General features: G+C 43.4%; 1 protein-coding gene across 1 annotated transcript in view; it reads left to right on the top strand.

Annotated features, from left to right (window-relative positions):
• The first annotated feature begins 595 nt into the window (after positions 1-595).
• The window catches only part of rwdd1 (RWD domain containing 1), a 37264-nt gene continuing 12988 nt past the window's right edge, over positions 596-24871 (top strand). The window contains exons 1-4 of the mRNA XM_073057451.1: positions 596-759; positions 11310-11375; positions 22257-22387; positions 23813-23956. Coding sequence (XP_072913552.1) covers positions 687-759; positions 11310-11375; positions 22257-22387; positions 23813-23956 — 414 coding nt within the window. The 5' untranslated portion in view covers positions 596-686. The remainder of the gene's footprint in view (positions 760-11309; positions 11376-22256; positions 22388-23812; positions 23957-24871) is intronic.

Here is a 24871-nt window from a genome sequence, read left to right on the forward strand (position 1 = left end):
AGCCCCTTTCTTTGAAGAAGGAGGGTATCTCCTTCGTTCTGGAATGAAAAGCCTCATCCTAGAGCAGATGCGGCGGAGACGGAGGAATTGGGAATAAGTCCAGGTGGCTGTGAGAGTCCGTGGGTTTAGAATAGACATTAGTAGATAAGCTGAGACAGAGAGACCGAGAGAGGGACGAAGCTGTCGGAAATGGATCGGTTAAATTTGAGGGCAGGGTGGATGTTGGAGACAAGGTAGATGAAGTCGACGAGTTCTGCATGGGTGCAGGAAGAAGCAGCAATGCAGTCGTCGATGTAGCGAAGAGCGGGACGGCCGCCAGTGTAGGTTGGGAACAGACACTGTTCCACGTAGCCGACATTGTGCAAAACACCGCTCCGACTCAGGACATCACCGGGCTATGCTTTATCATTAGGGCCCGGGATCGTCTCGGGAGCCGCCGGAGCGTCCGTGAGACAGCGTGGTTCCCCGGCACGCCGGGCCCCGCTGGGGATTCCCCCGCCAGCGCCGCGTTCCGTATCAATGACGTCACAGCTCAGGGCCCAGCAAATCGATCGTGAATGGATCGTCCGGGGAGGGTCACGTGTCTGCGCTGACAGCTGAATCGATCGACGATCCGAAGCTGGGTACGGAGGCCGGCGTGTCTGACGGGAGGCGCTTCTCTCAATGGCCTTGCTCCACCGTACAAGATGACCGATTACAGCGAGGAGCAGCGCAACGAGCTGGAGGCGCTGGAGTCCATTTACCCGGACTCGTTCACAGGTGAGCGGCCAGCCGCCGAGCAGAAGGGAGAGGCGCTGCTCTCCGCTCTCGTAGGGGCCCGGTTAAGGCCCAGCCGGTGACTGGCGTGGAGGCAGTGCGGGGAAATGAGTGAGGGGCAGGACGGGAGGGGGCGAGGGGAAAGATCAGGAGAGAGGATGGGAGAGTGAGGGACGGGAAAGTGTGGCGATGGAGTAAAGGAGGCTGGGGATGGGAGGGGTGGGTTATGAGTTGGGGACGGTGCAGAGGAAAATGTCGGTGGGCGATGGAGAGGGGTGGGGGTATGGGGGCGAGATGAGGCTTTTTCCATTAAAGTGACAGATTGCAATAGTCTATATTCCATGGACCTTAGAAAAATAGAGGGCTATGTGGTAGGGAAATTCTAGGCAGCTTCTCCAGTAGGTTACATGGTCGTCACAACATTGTGGGCTGAAGGGTCTGTAATGTGCTGTAGATTTTCAGTGTTTTATGTTCTATTCAAGTGACAATGTGCCAGAATGTAAACTTCATTCTGGTTCTAAGGGGGCAGATGAGGCCAAAATGCAGCCCACAAATTGGCATCTTCTGCTATTTTCTCCACACACATGGACTCACAGTTCTCAATGCTGTACTGAGAGCTTCTTATTCACTTTGAGTTGTTGTGGGCCAGAGATTCCCAAGACTCCTGGATGTTACTTGTTCTTTTTTTCTCAGAAAGATTTTGGAACTTCCTTGAATACTTTTATTTCTCTCTGATGAGCAACATTCCCTCTGATTTTTTTTTTTGCAGCCGTGTGGACTAGCCATTGCTCTCAACAGGAAACTTTTACATGGCCTGAAAACTGAGCTGCACTGTAGTTTGCTTTGTAATATGCACACGATGAATTCCTAGAATGTAAATTGAAAAATCACATTTTTTATTTATTAATGGAAGGGTACGATTAAATACAGAACAACAGAAATCTTACGCATTTTGAAAACTGTTTCTAGCCATGTCCAATTCCAGCTGCGTGATAACAATGGTTATGTGCGCAGGAGCATTTCAGTTACCGCGCAGCCGCACAGCGTAGAAGGAGCAGAGCTGACAAGGATCGGAATTGGAACAGAGTGTTTGTGTGAGCATGTAAATGATGTTGTGTTGCCGGCAGAGCTGACGGGGGTTTCAGGTCTCAATCTTTCAGCCATATTCTGGGGATAAGGTGAGTGAGTTGCCCCAGAATGGGCACAGCAAGCCCCTTCACCGGAGGTGCTACCCCTCCCTGGACACCCCATGCGTCCCGATAGAGGATATAGTGACCAAGTAAAACGAAAAGTCTTAGTGTATCAGCAAAATGTAAGTGGATTTATGCCACATACGTGGCTATGGTTTTGTCAAAAGTGTTGGATGCACTTGGGTGGTGGGGTGGAGATACAGTGGTGCTAGAAAGTTTGTGAATCCTGTTGAATTTTCTCTATTTCTGCATAAAAGTGACTGAACATAAGAACGTAAGAAATCGGAGCAGGAGTTGGCCATCTGGCCCATCAAGTCTGCTCTGCTATTCAATAAGATCATGGTTGATCTGGCCATGAACTCATATCCACCCACCTGCCTTTCCCCATAATCCTTAATTCCCTATCCAAAATTGTCTTAAACATATCTACTGAGGTAGCCTCCACTGCTTCACTGGGCAGAGAATTCTACAGATTCACCACTCTATGGGAAAAGCAGTTCCTCCTCATCTCCATCCTAAATCTACTCCCCTGAATCTTGAGGCTATGCTCCCTAGTTCTAGTCTCATCTACCAGTGGAAGCAATGTGAGTGAAGCAGGACTTAGTCAAATTGGCAAATGGGCAAAAAAGTGGCAGATGGAATAGATTGTTGAGAAATGTATGATAATGCATTTGGTAAAAGGAACAATAGTGTGGACTATTATCTAAATGGGGAGAAGGTTCAAACTTCAGAGGTGCAGAGGGATTTGGGAGCCTCGTGCAAGACTCCCAAGAGGTTAATTTACAGTCTGTGGTAAAGGGCAAGTTGTAGCAGTCCCCTCCAACTGATCAAGGGAGCAGGTGGTGGTTGTATGGTGCATATCACAAGTCATTGTTTATGAAGACAATCTCTGAAGAGTGTTGATAATGACTGGGTCACCCGTTTTGTAAAACAAGACACTGCCCAGAAGAAGCCAATGGCAAACCACTTCCATAGAAAAAGTTGCCAAGAGCAATCATGGTCATGGAAAGACTGATCAACCACGTCGTACGACACAGCACATGATGATGATTGTGGAAGTAGGAGAGTTTGTTATTTACGTTGATGTTTATTGAAATATAAACGTCCTTATGAGACTCTGTTAACTAAATTTGAAGCTTCTGGAAGGCAGGTCATAGACTTGTCTGGAAAATCGAGTGACAAACAGGAGGGCATGTTTCTCTTGACTGTCACATTGTTGGGTTCTCAAGTCAAGTCAACTTTATTGTCATTTAACTACATACATGCATACCGTTAAATGAGACAACGTTCTCCAAACCAGGGTATGAAGCACTGTAGTATACATAACGCATAATATGTGAAAATGAGGATGAAATCTACAGATGGATTACACATAAATAAAGTTCAAAAATTTTAAATGTCGTAAGGTGTGGCAGGGTTTCAGAAGCCTAATGGCTTGAGGGAAGACTGTTTCCCATTTTGACAGCATTAAAAACAATTTTTGTCATTTAAAATCTATTACCAGTTAAATATCCTACAGAAATTCAGGCTTGACGATGATTTATGTACCTTTAGTTCCGCTGGTGGTTTTGATGCACTTTCTATCGACATTTGGGGTAAGAATCAGTTTGGGATGTTGTAGGAAACTGAAACCCTCAGAAGAAACCCACATATGTCACAGGGAAAATGTGCAAATTCCGTGCATTCGGTGTCAGGAGGTTCATGAAGTGATGAGGCCACAGCACCATCCCTGTACAATTATGGAAGAGCAATTAAATAATTATTCTGGTTCTGTGTACGAGAGGAGATAAAGGCAGTTTTCCAGGAATGTTAGGAACCAAGAATGTGATGAAGATGGTGAGTAAGCTTTAGAATAGTTACGTTGCTATATTTCTGAAGTGTAGGCAAGATAGAACGAGGACCTCTGCTCTATTTCATAGAGTCATAGGAAAGTACAACCAGAAATAGGCCCTTTGGCCCATCTGGTCCATGCTGGACAATTTGTACTGTTTACTCCCATCCTTAAAGGATAAACAAGAGGAAACCTACAGGTGCTGGAAATCCGAGCAACACATACAAAACGCTGCAGGAACTCAGCAGGCCAGGCAGCATCTAGCAGAGGAGTACGATCAATATTTCGGCTGACGAGGCTGCCTGGCCTGCTGAGCTCCTCCGGCATTTTGTGTGTGTTGCTTAAAGGATAAAAGTGAACTAATCAAGGATCAACGTTGTTGGCCAGATACATTTACATCTGTTAGGGATTTGCTGTGGTGTGTTGGCCAGGGTGTGACATGCAACATAAAACAACAACATTCAACAATTATTAAAAAAAAAGTTAGATGTTAAAGGACAGATAGGACTAAAATATACATAAATACCAGAGCAACACACACACACATAACTACCAGCATGTATTTGAAATATAAACAGCATTATAGAAAGTTTTTACAGTGTGGTGATGGGCTAACTAGAGTGGTTGATCAGATTAACTACCTGGGGGCCAAAGCTTTTAAGATGCTGCAAAGCTTTTGTTCTCATAGCTCGATAGTGCTTTCCGGAAGGAAACTTTTGGCAAAGTCTGTCTGCAGGATGGGCAACACGCACAAAGTACTGGAGCAACTCAGCAGGTCAGGCAGCGTCAATGGAAATGAATAAACAGTCAATGTTTCAGGCCGAGATCCTTCATCAGGACAGGTTCAAAATGCATATATGTCACCATGTACAACCTGAGATTAATTTTTTTGCCAACCCATTAAGTCCAAGAAAGATATTAGAATCAATAGAAGACCACACCCAACAAGATGGACAAGCAGCCAATGTGCAAGTACAAAAGAAATAATAAATAAATAATATATATTGAGCACATGAGATGAAGAGTCATTGTTTGTGAGAATATTTCGTTGAGGTGGGGGGGGGGGTGTGAGTGAAGTTATCCTCACTGTTCCAAGAGCTTGATGGTTGAAGGGTACTATTTTCCTGAATCTGGTGGTGTGGGCCCCGAGGTTCCTGGACCGCCTTCTCAATTGCAGCAGTGAGGAGGGAGCATGGTGGGAGTCTGTGATGATGGATGCTGCCTTTCTATGGCAGCACTCCATGCAGATGTGCTCAGTGGTGGGGAGGGCTTTACCTTTGACGGACTGCACTGACCACTACTTTTTGTTGGATTTTCCTTTAAAGGGTAACGGTTTGTCCTTATCATGCTGTTTTGCAACCAGTCAGTATACTCTCCACCACGTATCTATAGAAGTCTGTCAGAGTTTTAGATGCCATGCCGACTCTTCGCAAGCTTCTAAGAAAGTAGAGGTGCTGCTGGGATTTTATTGTATTGGCACTTGTGTGACTTTTCCTGTCCGTTTCTTTGTCCTGGATGTATACAAGTCCTGCAGCAATGGTAGAATCAGAATCAGGTTTATTATCACCAGCATGTGACGTGAAATTTGTTAACTTAGCAGCAGCAGTTCAATGCAATGCATAATCTAGCAGAGAGAGAAAAAAATAGTAAATAAAATAAAACATAACAATACATTAACAAGTAAATCAATTACATATATTGAATAGATTTTTAAAAACTTGCAAAAACAGAAATACTGTATATTTTTTTTTAAAATGAGGTAGTGTCCAATAGTCCATTTAGGAATTGGATGGTAGAAGGGAAGAAGCTGTTCCTGAATCACTGAGTGTGTGCCTTCAGGCTTCTGTACCTCCTACCTGATGGTAACAGTGAGAAAAGGGCTTGCCCTGGGTGCTGGAGGTCCTTAATAATGGACGCTGTCTTTCTGAGACACCGTTCCCTAAAGATGTCCTGGGTACTTTGTTTGCTAGTACCCAAGATGGAGCTGACGAGATTTACAACTTTCTGCAGCTTCTTTCGGTCCTGTGCAGCCAATGACCTTTTCTGTTGACCTGACAGTTCACTGTAGTTTTTTTTTTGTAATTCAAATTTTTATTATTATTTATTCTTATTTTACAAAGCAGCACAGCATATCATAGAGCAGATACAGTACAGCATATTTACACAGCCATCCCATGACAGGAAAACATATAAAACTAAGAAACGGAAAAAAAACCTTCTAATTTAAGTTTAAATTAACATACAACCAAAATTGATCCCACGCGTCTTGCACTTCTCCCTCACTGTTAATTCTTCCCAATATATGTTCATATGATGAAGTCTTAGCCATTTCCTCAGTCCATTCCCTCACAGTGGGACATCTGGGTTTTTTCCAGTTTTGCAATATAATTCTTGTAGCTGTGATGAGACCCACCTTTAAAATAGTAAATCTGTCATTGTTTACATTAGGTATCATTGTCCCCCAGGAGACAAAGCCGTGGGCACAAGGGCAATGTGATCAATTCCCCAACAAATCAAAAACTTTACACCAAAATGGACGAACCATGGAACACTCCCAAATCATGTGAAAATATGTGCCCACCTCATTTTTACATTTCCGGCATAAATGATTATCAACAATCCCCATTTTGTAGAGTCTAGTTGGTGTCCAATAATATCTGTGTATTATCTTATACTGAATAAATTTCCCTCTCACTTCCCTAATACGTCTACCCACATTTGATAAAATATTTGACCACTCATTATCTTCAATATCACTTCCAAAATCCTTCTGCCATACTGCTTTGAGATTGTTACACGGTTCACCCACAGAGTGCTTGAACATTTTATAAAACACTGATGCTTTATGAACTTCCTGTGGTAGTGTAAAGTATTCAGTTAAAGGGTTACTTTGTGGGCCACCATTCTTGAATATGCTACTAACGCAATGTCTTATTTGTAAATACTTCCAGAAATTCCCTTTATCTACAAAGTTATATTTCCTCTGCAAATCCACATACAACATAAAAATCCCATTCTCATAGAGATCACCTACTGTATTTACACCTTTAATCTTCCATTCTTTCTAGTACACCATTCTTTTCCCAATACGTATTGCAGGGTTATTCCAGAGCGAGGAGTGTAACTGATTTAAATGTGACATTTTTACTAGATTTATGAATTGTACTCCACACACTCCTTGAGTGAAATAGTATAGGATTTAGATTAGTCTTGTTTTACACATGTTGTGAGAGGGTGTTAGGGGGAGAATGTGGTGTAGCCAAGCTCCGTTCTATAACTACCCAATCTGAATCAACATCAGCCCTGTCCCAATGTTTAGCTAACTTGGTCATTTCAGAGGATAATTTATATGCCCTGACGTCTGGTAGATTGAGCCCACCCATGTCCCTGGACATACACAAGTTCACTGTAGTTTTGTATATTGTGAGAGGATGCTGAACCAAAACAGACAGTAATGGCCCCAGTGTCATTGTCATAATATGAATGATAAGGTGGATCTTCGTGAAACTTCTGTCAGGACTAAACAGCCTGGATACTAAAAGGATCCTTGACTGGCGTGTCTAGAATTGGAAATCAATTTCAAAATGCAGGATAAAAAGATTGGAACTGGTATAAGGAGAAATCTCTCCATTCAGTCAGTAGTGAATTGGTACCAAAGAAGGTACAGCAGGTAACTTGCTGAAAACATTTCCAGGCGCAAAGGCATTAAGCAGCATGGGGGAGACAAGGAATACAGTATTGGGATAGGATAATCATGATCCTTGTGAATGGTAGGATTGGCTGGAAGGGCTGGATAACCTCCAACCTCCCTGTGTTTCTATTGGTCTGCAACATTGGTTTGTAATGCTCCAATCTTTTGAGACTTTGCTTATTTTTTATCCAGAGAACAAATATTAGGAATAAAATTGTTTGTGCTGGATTAAGGACAGAAAAGGACTGTATTAAACAGTTTGTGATTTAGTGTGTTTTTCATGAATAATTTATAAAGATGAAATGAGCAGGAGTTAGCCGTTGATTACCTGAGTAAGCTTTGCTATTCTAGCTTATCCAGTTTTGAATTCAGCTGTATTTTCACTCTCTCAGCAACATCTCCTGCAACTTGTTTGTCTGTCAGTTTCCACCCTGAAAATGTTCAATGATAGCACTGGCGTGGCTCTCAGCTAGATCATTCTAAAGATTCACTGACCTTTGAGAGAAGAGCTGAGTCAGGAAGGCTCAGCAGCTCCTACATGATCTTAGGAGTTTAAAGAGAGCAAATCTACCCCAAAAGCTGCTGGTAAACCTTTATCGATGTATAATTGAGAGCATGACAGTATGCTCTCAATTATGCATCGCAACTACCTCTCTACTTTTTTACTTCTATTTTTGCACTAATTTAAAATAACTATATATTTACTGTAACAACACACACAAAATGCTGGTGGAACACAGCAGGCCAGGCAGCATCTATAGGGAGAAGCGCTGTCGACGTTTCGGGCCGAGACCCTTCGTCAGGACTAATCGAAAGGAAAAGTAGTAAGAGATTTGAAAGTAGTGGGGGGAGGGGGAAATGCGAAATGATAGGAGAAGACCGGAGGGGGAGGGATGAAGCTAAGAGCTGGAAAGGTGATTGGCGAAAGTGATACAGAGCTGGAGAAGGGAAAGGATCATGGGACGGGAGGCCTCAGGAGAAAGAAAGGAGGGGGGGGGAAGCACAAGAGGGAGATGAAAGTTTTCCCTCTATTATCATGTAGTGCAATGTACTGCTGCTGCAAAGCCGACAAATTTCACAACAGATGCCGGTGATATTAAACCTGATTCTGATATGGTACACTAGCTGAAACGAGCAACCAAAATACTCTTTGGCGAGTGATCAGGACATCACAGAACACCATTGCAGAGACACTACCGGATATGAAAACCACCTACAACTTGCACTGTCTAGGCGGGCTCCCAACATCATGATGGACTCACCCCACCCCACTCACCTGTTCAATTTCCTATCATCTGGCAGGTGATAAAGAAACATCTCTGCACGGACATCCAGACTGAAAAACTGCTTTCTCCCCAGGGCTGTCGCATAACCAAGCAATGCCCCATTTTAGAGTTGTTTGTTTTTAATTTAATTGACGACACAAAGTTGGTGGTGATGTGGATAATGATTGTCGAAGATTGCAGAGAGACATTGATAGGATGCAGAAGTGGGCTGAGAAGTGACAGATGGAGTTCAACCCGAAGAAGTGTGAGGTGGTACACTTTGGAAGGACAAACTCCAAGGCAGAGTACAAAGTAAATGGCAGGATACTTGGAAGTGTGGAGGAGCAGAGGGATCTGGGGGTACATGTCCACAGATCCCTGAAAGTTGCCTCACAGGTAAGTAGGGTAGTTAAGAAAGCTTATGGAGTTTTAGCTTTCATAAGTTGAGGGATAGAGTTTAAGAGTCGCGGGGTAAAAAGAGTCGTGGGCAAAGTACTGGAGAGTTTAACATCGGTAGCTGAGCGAAGGGCGCTGAGTAGGCTACGGTCAATTATGGAAAACTCTGAACATCCTCTACATAGCACCATCCAGAGACAGAGAAGCAGTTTCAGCGACAGGTTACTATCGATGCAATGCTCCTCAGACAGGATGAAGAGGTCAATACTCCCTAATGCCATTAGGCTTTACAATTCTACCGCCAGGACTTAAGAACTTTTTAAAAGCTATTATTAATGCTTTTTGAGATAGTGATTTAGATGCATATCATTTTTTACTGAGTTAAGTATTGTATGTAATTAGTTTTGCTACAACAAGTGTATGGGACATTGGAAAAAGTTGAATTTCCCCATGGGGATGAATAAAGTATCTATCTATCTATCTATCTAGCTAATGATACAGCTCTATAAAACTCTGGTTCGGCCACACTTGGAGTACTGTGTCCAGTTCTGGTCGCCTCACTATAGGAAGGATGTGGAAGCATTGGAAAGGGTACAGAGGAGATTTACCAGGATGCTGCCTGGTGTAGAGAGTATGGATTATGATCAGAGATTAGGGAGCTAGGGCTTTACTCTCTGGAGAGAAGGAGGATGAGAGGAGACATGATAGAGGTATACAAGATATTAAGAGGAATAGATAGAGTGGACAGCCAGCGCCTCTTCCCCAGGGCACCACTTCTCAGTACAAGAGGACATGGCTTTAAGGTAAGGGGAGGGAAGTTCAAGGGAGATATTAGAGGAAGGTTTTTCACTCAAGAGTGGTTGGTGCGTGGAATGCACTGCCTGAGTTAGTGGTGGAGGCAGATACACTAGTGAAATTTAACAGACTATTAGGCAGGTATATGGAGGAATTTAAGGTGGGGTGGTTATATGGGAGGCAGGTTTAAGGGTCAGCGCAACATTGTGGGCCGAAGGCCCTGTACTGTGCTGTATTGTTCTATGTTCTATTTTTTGTAACTTATGGTAGATGTCACTTTAAATAACTCTGACGTTAATTTAAATGCATTCATTATAATTGAATTGCTATTGTGCTGTTTTAAACTGAATGGAGTTGTTGTTGTCCTCAGTGATGATCAACTAATGGGTGACTCCATATTCTGAAGCAATGTAGCTGGAAGGTGAGATTATATAAAATCCCACCTTCCAGCTATACTGGACCCTTTCCAATTTGCCTACTGCTCAAACTGGTCCATCTTGATGCCATAGCCTCGCCGTCCACGTCGTCCTCTCCCACCTAGAAAACGATGCCTCATACACTGGCATGCTGTTCATCAACTTCAGCTCGGCGTTTAACATGATCACCCCTCTGAGGCTGGTGAGTAAACTGTCCTCAACATCCTCCTCTAAATGGATCTTGGACTTGTTGATGGAAAAACCCCAGTCAGACCAAGTTGGCAGCAATATCTCAAGCTCCATCACGTTGAACGCTGGTGCCCAGGGCGGTGTTCTCAGCCCATTGTTGTCTCACGGCTGCACTGCCAGATGGAAATGCAGCTCAAACCGCGTTTTCTGATGATGCAACAATTGTCGGCCTCATCAGCAACAGTGATGAGTCGGCGTACAGAGAGCGGGAAGAGAGGTTTGTCCAATGGGGGTGAGAAAACCATCTGGATCTCAACATGGACAAGACAAAGGAAATCAGAATCAGGTTTATCATCACTCATATATGTCATAAAATGTTATTTTTGTCATAGCAGTACAATGGTACATAAAACTACTGCAGTACTGTGCAAAAGTCTTTGGCACCCTTGCTATATATACGTGCCTAAGACTTTTGCACAGTTCTGTATTACATTGAAAGAAGCCCATAAGACGTAGGAGTCTAAAGGGGCTGCCTTCTATTCTGAGGCTGTGCCCCCTCGGTCCTAGACTCCCCCACTACAGGAAACATTTCCTCCATGTCCACCCTAATAGATTTCATACAGTTATTTGCATTAAGAACCAATATAACCGGGGATGTACTGGCTGCAACTGACTACCTGTTATACATGTTTGCTAGCTTTTTAGTTGCTGTACCTACATACTAATTTTCTATTAATTTCTTATTCTCCTAAGGAAACTAATACTTGTTTTTCCCTCTAGTGGTGACAGAGGATCCTGCAAGTTTTACCATAAGGGTAACATCCGAAACAGGTGAAAATGAAGAAAGTAAGTGCCCTGAGTTTGGTTCAACTATATTTCCATGTGTCTTATTCAGTGTGGGATTAGTATTTCTTATTGTTCTGTTTGATTTTATTTAAGACCTACTTGCGTTAAATCTGTTATTTGTGCTTGTTTGTATGGAAGTGTGGACAAGTACTGGAAGTTGATCTTTTGGTTCCATTGCCTCAGTGTTATGCTAACAGTATCAGAATGTCTGTATTACAATGGACTCCACTTAATTCAAAGCTCTCCAGTTTAGAACAAGCACAGGAAATATAGTTCCTGCTCGCCACCATTAAACGCTGACTACTGACGTAGTGTTGTTGCCGTTAGTGTAGCGACTAGCGTTTACAGTGCCAGTGTTTTGGGTTCAATTCCCACTGCTGTCTGTAAGGAGTTTGTACAATCTCCCCTGGACCACGTGGGTTTCCTCCAGGTTCCCTGGCTTCCTCCCACAGTCCAAAGATGTACAATTAGGGTTAGTAAGTTTTGGGCGTGCTCTGTTGGTGCCAGAATCTTGGCGACACTTGCAGGCTGCCCCAAGCCCATCCTTGGACTGTGTTGGCTGTTGACAAAACATATTTCACTGGGTGTCCCAATGTACATGCAACGAGTAAAGCTAATCTTTATCTTTACAACTGCATAACACTTTGGAAATTTTGATGTTGCCATTGACCGTGTAACATGGCACCGACTACATTCGTCACCATCTTCGATGACTTGCCTAGTTACAATTTTTTTGTAACGAGGCAAGTTGGGATGGGACAGGCAGGGTAGAGATATCTGGAGAATCACAAAACAATGTGACGCCACAGTAGCACAGCCATTAGCACAAATCTATTTCAGCTCAGGACGTCAGATTCGGAGTTTCTCTCCGGCTCAATCAGTAAGGAGTTAAAGTCTTCCATGACCATATGGATTTCCTCCAGATGCTCCGTTTCCCACCCACATTCCAAAGATGCAGTGGTCATTGTAAATTGTCCTGTGGTTAGGCTAGGGTTAAATATGTAGGGTTAAATATGTAGGTTGCTGGGTGTCGTGACTTATTGGGCCAGAAGGGCCTCTTCCACGCTGTATCTCAAAATAAATAAATGGGTTGGTGAAAGATAAAGGCAGGCAAGACTTTTGCAGCAACAGATATGTGAGGCAGGTAGATGTTCTGTAGGTGGGAGTGCTTTATGACTGAAAAAACGCAGCTTTGGAAAGGCAGCAGGTAAGCATAATTGGGATTTATAGTGCAGGTGTGGGAAACAAAACTATTGGTAATCACACAGTGATATTAATTGGGGAATTGTGGAACAAGCTCATTAGGTGTTTGATGGCTCTGGGCCTGTATTCACTGGAATTCAGAACAATGAGGGATGACCTCATTGAAACCTTTCGAATGGTGAGATGTCTTGATAGACTGGATGTGGCGAGGATGTTTCCGGTGGTGGTAGAGTCCAAGACCAGAAGACACAACCTCAGAATAGAGTGGCGTCCTTTTAGAATGGAGATAGGAGGAATTTCTTTAGTCAGAGAGTAGTGAATCTGTGGAATTCACAGGCACCTATGGAGACCAAGTCTTTATGTATATTTAAGGCCGTGGTTGATAGATTCTTCATTGATCTAGACCAAAAGGGATATGAGGAGAAGGCTAGAGATTGGGGCTAAGAGGAAAACTGGACCCCCTGCAGTTCGCGTATTGTCCCAACTGCTCAACAGATGACGCCATCACCACCATCTGGACAAAAAAGACATGTACGTTCGAATGCTGTTCATAGACTTCAGTTCAGCATTCAACACAATCATTCCTCAGCACCTGATTGGAAAGCTGAAACTGCTGGGGCTGACACCTCCCTCTGCAACTGGATCCTAGACTTCCTGACTGGGAGACTTCAGTCAATCCGGATCGGGAGCAGCATCTCCAACACCATCACGGGGGCGCCTCCCAGGGCTGCGTGCTCAGTCCACTGCTGTTCACTCTGCTGACTCACGACTGTGCAGCAATACACAGCTCGAATCACATCATCAAGTTCGATGATGACACGACCGTGGTGGGTCTTATCAGTAAGAACGATGAGTCAGCTTACAGAGAGGAGGTGCAGTGGCTAACGGACTGGTGCAGAGCCAACAACCTGTCTCTGAATGTGAACAAAACAAAAGAGATGGTTGTTGACTTCAGGATAGCACAGAGTGACCACTCTTCGCTGAACATTGACAGCTCCTCAGTAGAAATTGTTAAAAGCTCCAAATTTCTTGGTGTTCACCTGGCGGAGAATCTCACCTGGTCCCTCAACACCAGCTCCATAGCAAAGAAAGCCCAGCAGCGTCTCTACTTTCTGCGAAGACTGAGAAAAGTCCATCTCCCACCCCCCCATCCTCACCACATTCTACAGAGGATGTATCAGGAGCATCCTGAGCAGCTGCATTACTGCCTGGTTTGGGAATTGCACCGTCTTAGATTGCAAGACCCTGCAGTGGATAGTGAAGTCAGCTGAGAAGATTATTGGGGTCTCTCTTCCCGCTATTACAGACATTTATACCACACGCTGCACCCGCAAAGCTAACAGCATTGTGAAGGACCTCACGCACCCCTCGTACAAACTCTTCTCCCTCCTGCCATCTGGGAAAAGGCACCGAAGCATTCGGGCTCTTACGACCAGACTGTGCAACAGTTTCTTCCCCCAAGCCATCAGACTCCTCAATACTCAGAGCCTGGACTGACACCTGCATCATTTATTATTATACTGAAGTTTGTCCTCTATGGTGCCTATTGTCTTGTTAATTAATTAATTAATTAATTATTGTACTGCCCTGCACTCCTTTGTGCACTTTATGTAGTCCTGTGCGGGTCTGTAGTCTACTGCAGTTTGTATGTTGTTTTACGTAGTCTAGTGTAGCCTTGAGTTGTCTCACATAGTCTGGTGTAGTTTTGTGTTGTTTCATGTAGCACCAGGGTCCTGGAGGAACGTTGTTTCGTTTTTACTGTTTACTGTACCTGCAGTTTATGGTCGAAATGACAATAAAAAGCAACTTGACTTGAATCAGCTATGATGAAACGGTGAAACAGATCTAATTGGGCCAAGTGGCCTAATTCTGCTCATTATCTTATGGTCTTATGGTCTAAAACTACTTTCAGAGGACCTTAAAAGAATTGGAGAGATGCATGGAGCTGGAAAAGGCTACAAAGGCATTTCTAAAGCCCTGAATGTTCATCAGTCCACAGGAAGAGAAATTGTCTAGAAATGGAGGAAATTCAGCACTGTTGCTACTCTCCGTAGGAGTGGGCATCCTGCAAAGATCACACCAAGAGCACAACGTGCAATGCTGAAGGAGGTGAAAAAGAACCCAAGGGTAACAGCAAAAGACCTGCAGAAATCTCTAGAACTTGCTAAGTTCTCTGTTTATGTGTCCACTATAGGAAAAATACTGAACTAGAATGGTATTTTTAGAAGGACACCACAGAGGAAACCACTGCTCTTAAAAAAAAAAAACACATCTCAAGTTTGCAAAAGACCACCTGGATGTTCCACAATGCTTCTGGGACAATGTTCTGTAGACAGATGAGACAGAAGTTGAAAAGTTGGACTTTTTGACGGAAATGCAGACCGCTATGGTTGAAGGAAAAAGGACACTGCACACCAACACCAGAACCTCACCCTAACTGTGGACCATGGTGGAAGGAGCGTCATGGTTTGAGGCTGCTTTGCTGCTTCAGGGCTTGGACGGCTTGCAATCTTGAGGGAACAATGAACTCAAAATTGTATTAAGACATATTACAGGATAACGTTAGGGTAGTGGTCTGTCACCTGAATCTTAATAGAAGTTGGATAACGCTTCAAGACAATGATGGGAAACACAAGAGTAAATCAGCAACAGAATGGTTTAAAAAGAAGAAAATTTGTGTTTTGGAATGGTCAAGTCAGAATCCAGCCCTTAACCCAGTTCAGATGCTGTGGCACATGGCATGCAAGGTATCCTAGTAATATTGATGAACTGCAACTGGTCAATGGTCTAAAATTCCTCCTTGCCATTGTACGAGGGTTTACATACATTTTGCCAGCCTGGACTGTGAATGATTAAACAATGTGTTCAATAAAGACATAAAAAGTACAACTGTTGGTGTGTTATTAATTTAGGTAAATTGTGTGTGCCTATTATTGTGACTTAGATTAAGATCAGACCAGATTTAATGAGTAATTAATGTAGAAATCCAGGTAATTGTAAAGTGTTCACAAACCATTTCCTGCAACTGTGTGTATATGCCTTTTTGAGGTATTGCTCCTTGAAGATGTCCTGGGTGCTGGGAAGCTAGTGCCCATGATGGAGGAGCTGACTTGAGTTCACAATTTTCTGCAGTTTATTTCAATCCTTTGCGCCCCCCACCCCCACAAACCAGAGGGTGATGCAACCAGTTAGAATACCTTCTGTGGTACATCTGTAGAAATATGCAAGTGTGTTTGGTTACATACTCCTAACAGGTAAGAGTGGTAAAGGAGGAGGATGTGATGGCAGAGGAATACACGGTGCTGCTCAGGCACAAATCATACCGTGTCCATGCTTGATAATATCTGGAGAGGTTTTGAAAAGGAATACACCCATAAGGGATGGAGCCATTCACACTAACCGGGAAGGAAAATGTTCAAGGTGCCAGAAAGTGCATTTCATGATCTAGAGCAGGGGTTCCAAAACTGGGGTCCGTGGTTCCATTGCATAATGGTATTAGTCCATGGCATAAGAAAGACTGGCAACCCTTCGACTAGGTGAAATATGAGGACAAAAAAGAAGAAAGAGTAAAGAAAGGTAGGAGATGAATGTGGGTGAAAACTCAGGGAATAGGGGGATGCTCATGGGCAGAAGACTGGACTACCTCTGTTTCTTGTACCCGAGACTGCTCTTCTCAGTATTGTGGTCACAGAGAGAAGAACAGCATAAAAATAATTCCTGACTCCATGCTCACAATTTTTGCATAGTAGGGGAATTGAGGGTTATGGGGAAAAGGCAGATAGGTGGAGATGAACCCATGGCAGGATCAGCCATGGTCTTATTGAATGGCAGAGCAGGCTAGACGGACCAGATGGCCGACTCCTGCTCCTATTTCTTATGTTCTAATTATCCACCCATTTATACTAATCCTATTGTTTTAATCCTCCCCATATTCTCATGGATGGTGGGGTGGAGATACGTCTCTACCAAAGGAGGTGTAACGTGCTTCTTCCCTCCATTAGCCTGCAGGTCACCCTTGGGCAAGATGTAGCACCAGCTTAGCCCCCCCCCCCCCCCCCCGATCAAGGTCACATGAAGCTATGGGAGCAGATGGTAGATATTGGTAGATATTACAATGCCTGGTTACGGAAACAAAGACGCCAGGCAGACAATCTGTGAAGAGTATTGATGATGGCTGGGGGTCACCCGTCTTGTAAAGACACTGCCCAGAAGAAGGCAATGGCAAACCATTTCTGTAGAAGAAATTGGCAAGAACAGTCATGGTCCTGGAAAAACTGATTGCACATTTCGTTCCACACAGCACACAGTGATGATGGTGACTGTCATCAACTACCCCCAAATTCGACCACAGATCCGTATGCTTGGGGAAATTTACAGTGATAAAGGGAAAGGACATTTATTTTTCACATGTACATCGAAACATAGTGCATAGTGAAATGCGTCATATTTGTCGCATCATATCATCGAGGATGTGCTGGGGCAGCCCACAAACGCCTTCATGCTTCCAGTGCTAACATAGCTTGCCCACAACTCACGAACCCTAACTCGTACATCTTTGGAATGAGAGGGGAATCTGGAGCACCCAGAGTGGTCCCTATGTGGTCACAGGGAGAACATACAAATTCCTTGGAGACAGGTTTGGAAATTGAACCCTGGCGCCTTATGAGCCTGGGCCTCTGGTACTGTGAGGCAACAACTCTACTAGCTGTGTCACTGCCGCTTTCTGTAGCTGAGGACTTGATTTGGCTATGATCATCTCAGACTGGGCTTCAGACAGTTTGCTATGACCGAGCAGATTCTATCTTGTTAAATTAAGGGCCCCAGATGATTCGAACACTAATGGTTTGCTGAGCGGGAATCAGAATCAGGTTTATTATCACTAATGTGCCATGAACTTTGTTGTTTCATGACAGCAGTACGTTGCTAGACATAAAAATTACTAAAGTTACAAAAATAACTGCATTTTGTAACTACAGTAATTATAACTATAACACGCCTCCCACCACTACTTTTATAATTTCTTGTCAGTCACCTTACATACGCACACTCCTGTGTTTAGCATCACTTTATGTACAATCTATGTAAATGTGCTATCATGTATTTATATTAATTGTGTTTTTCTTTATTATTGTATTGTTTACCTTATTGTGCTATCCTTTTTGTGCTGCATTGGATGCGGAGTAATAATCAGTTTGTTCTCTTTTACATTTGTGTGCTGGAAATTACATGGAACAATTTTGAATCTTGAATAAATAAATAGTGCAAAAAAGGAAGTGTCATAGGCCATTAAAAATCTGATGGTAGAGGGGAAGAACCTCTTCCAAAATTGTCTTTATTCTTTACATTCTTCACACACATGAGGAGTAAAAATCTTTCTTACATCTCTGTCTAAATGTGCAATGTGCAATTTATAGTAATTTGTAATAAATAGTATGTACAAAAGGACAATCAATATAATATAGAAATACAATTGTATCAGCGTGAATTAATCAGTCTGATGGCCTGGTGGAAAAAGCTGTCCTGGAGACTGTTGGTCCTGGCCTTTATGCTGCGGTACTCTTTCCCAGATGGTAGCAGCTGGAACAGTTTGTGGTTGGGGTGACTCAGGTCCCCAATGATCCTTTGGGCCCTTTTTACACACCTGTCTCTGTAAACGTCCTGAATAGTGGGAAGTTCACATCTACAGATGTGCTGGGCTGTCCGCACCACTCTCTGCAGAGTCCTGCGACTTAGGGAAGTGCAGTTCCCGTACCAGGCAGTGATACAGACAGTCAGGATGATCTCAATCGTGCCCCTGTAGAAAGTCCTTGGGATTTGGGGACCCAGACCAAACTTCTTCAATTGTCTGATGTGAAAGAGGCGCTGCTGTGCTTTTTTCACCACACAGCCATATGTACAGACCACATGAGATCCTCGGTGATGTTTATGCCGAGGAACTTAAAGCTATTCACCCTTTCAACCCCAGACCCATTGATATCAATAGAGGTTAGCCCATCTCCATTCCTCCAGTAGTCCACAACCAGCTCCTTTGTTTTTATGATGTTGAGGGAGGTTGTTTTCTTGACACCACTGTGTCAGAGTGATGACTTCTTCTCTGTAGGCTGCCTCAGTAATATTTGATAAATAAAGGCAGTGGGACAAAAAAATTGAATGGTTGGTGATTCCTGAATGGTTACCACTATTATTTCAGAATTTATATATCAGAAATACAAGAGATTCTGCAAATGCTGGAAATCCAGACTAATACACACAAACTGCTGGAAGAACTCAGGTCAGGCAGCATCTATGGAAATAAATAGAGTTGATGTTTTGGGCTGAGACAGTCCTGATGAAGGGAGCTAGATTAAAAGATTAAGACATCGAGGTTGATAGCAGAGGACGAACTGCTGTTCAGCTCAGTACTCCATATCTTATTCGTCTCAGTACCGAACTGAACTGACTGTGGCCTACGGCTATCAGACTCCTGGTACGGTTTCACCTGTCTCAACACTGAACTGACTCTGTGACTGTGGCCTATGGCTATCGGACTCCTGGTACGGTTTCACCTGCCTCAGCACTGAACTGACTCTGACTGTGGACTCACTTTTGAGGACGCCCTGGTTCATGTTCTGTGTATTATTTGTTTACATTTTTTTACCTGTTGGCATGACTTGTTTTTGCTCATTCTGTGTTTAACATCTGTGGCATGGGGTTTTTCGTGGACTCTATTGTGTTTCTTTGTTTTGTGGCTGCCTGCTAAAAGATAAATCTCAAACTTGTGTATGGTATACATACTTTGACAATAAAGGTACTTTGAACTTTATTCCCTTCCAAAGATGCTACCTGACCTGCTGAGTTTCTCATGCATTTTGTGTGTGTTGCTTTGCTCAGATTTGGTTGCCTCAAAAGAGTGGATGTAGGAAGGAAGCCTCCCCAGACTGGGGAGTTTAGAGCTAGTGGTTGCTGCTCTGGAATAAAGGCTCAATCATTTGGAACTGAAATTAAGAGAGGTTTCTACACGGAGGGTGTGACATTCTCTACCCTGAAGGCACGTGATGCTTGGCCATTAAGTTCATTCAAAACATTTTGGAAGATTTCATTGTACCAGAGATTGTGAATATGATGATAGGGCAGAAAAATAGGTGGAAGGTCAGTTATGATCCTCACAACACACACAAAATGCTGGTGGAACACAGCAGGCCAGGCAGCATCTATAAGGAGAAGCACTGTTGACGTTTCGGGCCGAGACCCTTCGTCAGCACTAACTGAAAGGAAAGATAGTAAGAGATTTGAAAGTAGTGGGGGGAGGGGGAAATGCGAAATGATAGGAGAAGACCGGAGGGGGTGGGATGAAGCTAAGAGCCGGAAAGGTGATTGGCGAAAGGGATACTGAGCTGGAGAAGGGAAAGGATCATGGGACGGGAGGCCTCGGGAGAAAGAAAGGGGGGGGGAGCACCAGAGGGAGATGGAAAAGAGACAAACAACTAAATATGTCAGGGATGGGGTAAGGGGAGGAGGGGCATTAACGGAAGTTAGAGAAGTCAATGTTCATGCCATCAGGTTGGAGGCTACCCAGCCAGTATATAAAGTGTTGTTCCTCCAACCTGAGTTTGGATTCATCTTGACAGTAGAGGAGGCCATGGATAGACATATCAGAATGGGAATGGGACGTGGAATTAAAATGTGTGGCCACTGGGAGATCCTGCTTTTTCTGGTGGACAGAGCGTAGGTGTTCAGCGAAACAGTCTCCCAGTCTGCGTCGGGTCTCACCAATATATAAAAGGCCACACCGGGAGCACCGGACGCAGTATACCACACCAGCCGACTCACAGGAGAAGTGTCGCCTCACCTGGAAGGATGTCTGGGGCCCTGAATGGTGGTGAGGGAGGAAGTGTAAGGGCAGGTGTAGCACTTGTTCCGCTATGATATGTTATGATCCTGATGACTTTCAGAGCAGATTTGAAGGGGCATGAGACCTGGTACCATTCCTAATTATTTTCTTGATGTTCCTTTCCGGTGCTCCTTTTGTCAAACCACTAGATGGCGGTATAGGCTGTGTAATGGATTTGCTGGAGATTTTGCAGGCCTTTGGTAATAAGTTATAAATCATAAACACGAGAAAGTCTGCAGATTCACAAAATGCTGGAGGAACTGAGCATCTGTGGAAAGGAATAAACAAGTCGACATTTCAGGCTGTGTCCCTCCTTCAGGACTGCAGAGTAAGGGGGAAGACGCCAGAATAAAAAGGTTGGGGGGTGGTATGTAGGTGATAGGTGAAGCCATCAGACATAAGAGCAGTTAGGCCATTCAGCCCATCAAGTCTGCTCTGCCATTCCATCATGGCTGATTCCAGATCTCACTCAACCCCATACACCTGGGGTTCTCGCTCCTCATATGTTAGCTGCTTCATTCCCAGAATTACCCTCGTGAACCTCCTCTGGACTCTCTCCAATGACAACACATCCTTTCTGAGATATGGGGCCCAAAACTGTTGACAATACTACAAGTGTGGCCTGACCAGTGTCTTACAAAGGCTCAGCATTATCTTCTTGCTTTTATATTCTATTCCCGTTAAAATAAATGCCTACATTGCATTTGCCGCCTTTACCACAGACTCAACCTGTAAATTAACCTTCTGGAAGTCTGGCACGAGGACTCTGAAGTCCCCCTGCACCTCTGTTTGAACCTTCGCCCCATTTAGTTACTAGTCAGCACTATTGTTTCTCTTTCCAAATCCATGCATTTCTTATACCTTTTTGCCCATTCTTCCAATTTGACTAAGTCCTACTGCAATCACATTGCTTCCTCAGCACTACTGACCCCTCCACCTGTCTTCGTACCATCCACAAACTTTGCCACAAAGCTATCCATTATTTCATTATTCAAATCATTGGCAAACAAAGTGAAAATTAGCAGTCCCAATACTGACCACTAGTCACTGGCAGCCAACCAGAAAAGGCCCCTTTTATTCCCATTTGCAGCCTCCTGCCTGTCAGCCATTCCTCTATGCATGCCAGTATCTTTTATCTTGTTAAGCAGCCTCGTGACACATCTTATCAAATGCCTTCTGAAAATCCAAGTAAATAACACCCATTGCCTCTCCTCTGTCCACCTGCTTGTTACTTCCTCGAAGAACTCTTAACAGAATTATGAGGCAAGATTTCCATGTACAGAAACCATGCTGACTTTGACTTAGTTTATCATTAATCTCAAAGTCCCCGAAACTTCATCCTTAATAATAGAATGCAACACTTCCCCAACCACTGTTAGGCCAACTGGCCTATAATTTCTTTTGCCTTCCTCTCTTCTTTTAGGAAGCACCACTCTGATCAAAAGCAGATCAATCTGTTTGAATTCTTGTAGTGCAGGAAAAAATGGAATAGCCCAGTGTAATAAAAAACAAATACAATATGAAAAATAGTTTTGAGTCCTGCACTTAACGATATTTTGTTTCCCCTTACTGTCATTTCTTAGATTACAGCTTTCTTAGCACTGTTAAGCCTCAGTAATTTTAAAAGACATCAATAATCAGCAACCTCGTATCTCTCTTCCTCCTCAACTCCCTCTACAACCATCTGTATATTAAGTTTTTTTTTCTAAATTATTTGGATTGAACTTAAAGAAAAAGATGAGGAAAGTTTAATTGTGTGCTCATTTTCCAATAACAGAATTTTACTTATTCAAATTATCTCTTATCAGCGGTTGAAGCAACCCTCCAATTCACATATGTGGAAAAATACCCAGATGACCCTCCGAAGTTTGAAATTGCCACACATGAGAATCTTCAGAATTCTGATACTGCAGATATAATGTCACTATTAAATGAGCAGGTAAGTGAAGTAAAGGCACAAATTAAAGGTTTCCTTTATAGCATAGAATACGTGGATTTCACCAAAGAAAGTTCGACAGGTTGAGTTGCATTCCTGTAGAAGATTGTTCTATTTTCCGTATGAGAATGCATCCTCCCCAGTGTAGGAGTCTCAGAACGAGGATTCATAAGGTGCTTCATCCCAGACTATGTAGAGAGGGTTCAACTGGTAAATGCAAGCAGGCTTTTTCCACTGGGTGAGATTAGGTTAAGGGTGAAAGGTGAAATGTTAAGGGGAATTCACTCACTCAGAGGGAGGTGAGAGTGTGGAACAAGCTGCCTGTAGGAGTGGGTAGGTACATGGATGAGAGGGGTACGGATGGCTGTGGTCTAGGTACAGGTTGATGGGCCGAGTCAGAATAGTTTGGCATGAGGTAGATGGGCTGAAGATCCTCTTTCTGTGCTGTAGTGTTCTATGACCATTATTTTTCTTACATAAATCAGTGGAAATACAATACTCCGATCATAGGAAAGCACATCTTAGGCATAATGTGGATCCAGAATTGAATTAACTCAAGTAAAATAATATTTCTGGTACTTCATAGTCACTTCAGGCTAATAATAAGTTCCTTTCTGTCTCATTAGCAGTAATGCATTAATCAAAGGCTGAGCAACAGATGGCAGCTGTCATTTTACTTTCTATTTTTCCTCCAGGTTGATATGCCAGGTGTGGAGAGAGAAAAACAACTACCGTTTTAACCAAAGTATAATCTTAAAGTTGAATTGCTCATAGATAAAACAAATAGTTAAAATGGTTCAATTTAATATCAGAAAATGTATACATTAAGCAATCTGAAATTCTTACCTTCTTAAAGACACTGCTTGGAATTTCAGAGTCATGTTGGTATATGTTGTGAAATTTGTTGTTTTACAATGCAATACATTGTCATGGTATCCTGAGAGGTTGGATGAACGGGTTGTTTTCTCTGGACCTGCAGGAACCCCTCTTCCCCCTCCTTCCCTCCCCCTCCTTCCCTCCCCCTCCTTCCCTCCCCCTCCTTCCCTCCCCCTCCTTCCCTCCCCCTCCTTCCCTCCCCCTCCTTCCCTCCCCTTCCTTCCCTTCCCTTCCTCAACCCCCCTTCCTCTCACTCCCTTCTTTCCCCTCTTCCTCCCCCCTTCCTGATGAAGGGTCTCAGCCCGAAACGTTGGCTACTCTTTTCTCATGGATGCTGCCTGACCTGCTGGGTTCTTCCAGCGTTGTGTATGTATTCTTCCTCCCCCCTTCCTTCCCGAACTTCTTCTCTTCCACCCTTCTTCCCCCCCCCCCCCCACTGAGTTTTACAGTTGATAGTGATCTCTGACCTCAGTTATGTTTAAGGAAATAGAGCAATTGTTTGTTCGTTCATCTTGTGCTTACACGGATGTACAATGTGTTTTCTTTTTCCAGGCACAAGAAAACATTGGGATGGTCATGATATTTACCTTAGTGACAGCTGTTCAAGAAAAATTAAACGAAATTGTTGATCAGATAAAATCTCGCAAAGAAATGGAGAAGTTACTAAAAGAGAAAGAAGCTGAAGAAATTGAAAAGGTGTGCAGTGGTATTTTGTATGCAAATTTACCTATCAGTAAAAGTAGATTGAATTTGTCAGAGCGATCAATACATCGTACACTCAGTGGCCACCAGTACTTAATAAATTGAGTTTATTTTTGAGGTCTTCTGCTGCTATGGTCCATCCACTTCAAGGTTCGACATCTGTGTTCAGAGATGCTCTTATGCACACCACTGCCTGCAATGTGTGGTTATTTGAGTTACTGTCGCCTTCCTGTCGGTTTGGACCAGTCTGGCTATTCTCCTCTGAACTCTCATTAACAAGGTGTTTTTGCCAACAAAGCTGCTGTTCACTGATTTTTTGTGTTTTGCACCATTCTCTGCAACTCTAGAGGCTGTTGTGCGTGAAAATCCCAGAACATCATCAGTTTCTGAGATACTCAAACCACCCTGTCTGGCACCAACAATCATTTCACAGTCAAAGTCACTTTCTTCCTTATTCTGATGTTTGATCTGAACAACATCTGAACCTCTTGACCATGTCTGCATGCTTTAAGCATTGGATTGCCGCCACATGATTGGCTGATTAGATATTTGCGTTAATGAGCAGGTGTAAATAATAAGGTGGCCACTGAGTGTGGATCTCAATATGGTTTCTGACATTCGTTTGAATCCTTAAAGCTGTTATTCTACATCTGTTCACTCATATTTGTCATTTGCTAATTTTGTCCATTTTTGTACATACATATATCTTTGAATCTCCTTTCTTTTCGAAAAAGTTCCATAGATTTTGTTTGCAATTGAGTGCTTCCTGTGCTGTGTTCTAGTGAAGCAAGAAACAGGAAGATAGTGCAGGCTGCAGAGTGGCATAGGGGTTAGCATTATGCTTTAACACGCCATCGATCAGAATTAATTCCTGCCACTGTCTAAGGACATTGTACATTCTCCCCGTGA

The sequence above is a fragment of the Hemitrygon akajei genome, chromosome 9 (assembly GCF_048418815.1).
Source record: "Hemitrygon akajei chromosome 9, sHemAka1.3, whole genome shotgun sequence".
In the NCBI taxonomy this organism is placed as follows: domain Eukaryota; kingdom Metazoa; phylum Chordata; class Chondrichthyes; order Myliobatiformes; family Dasyatidae; genus Hemitrygon; species Hemitrygon akajei.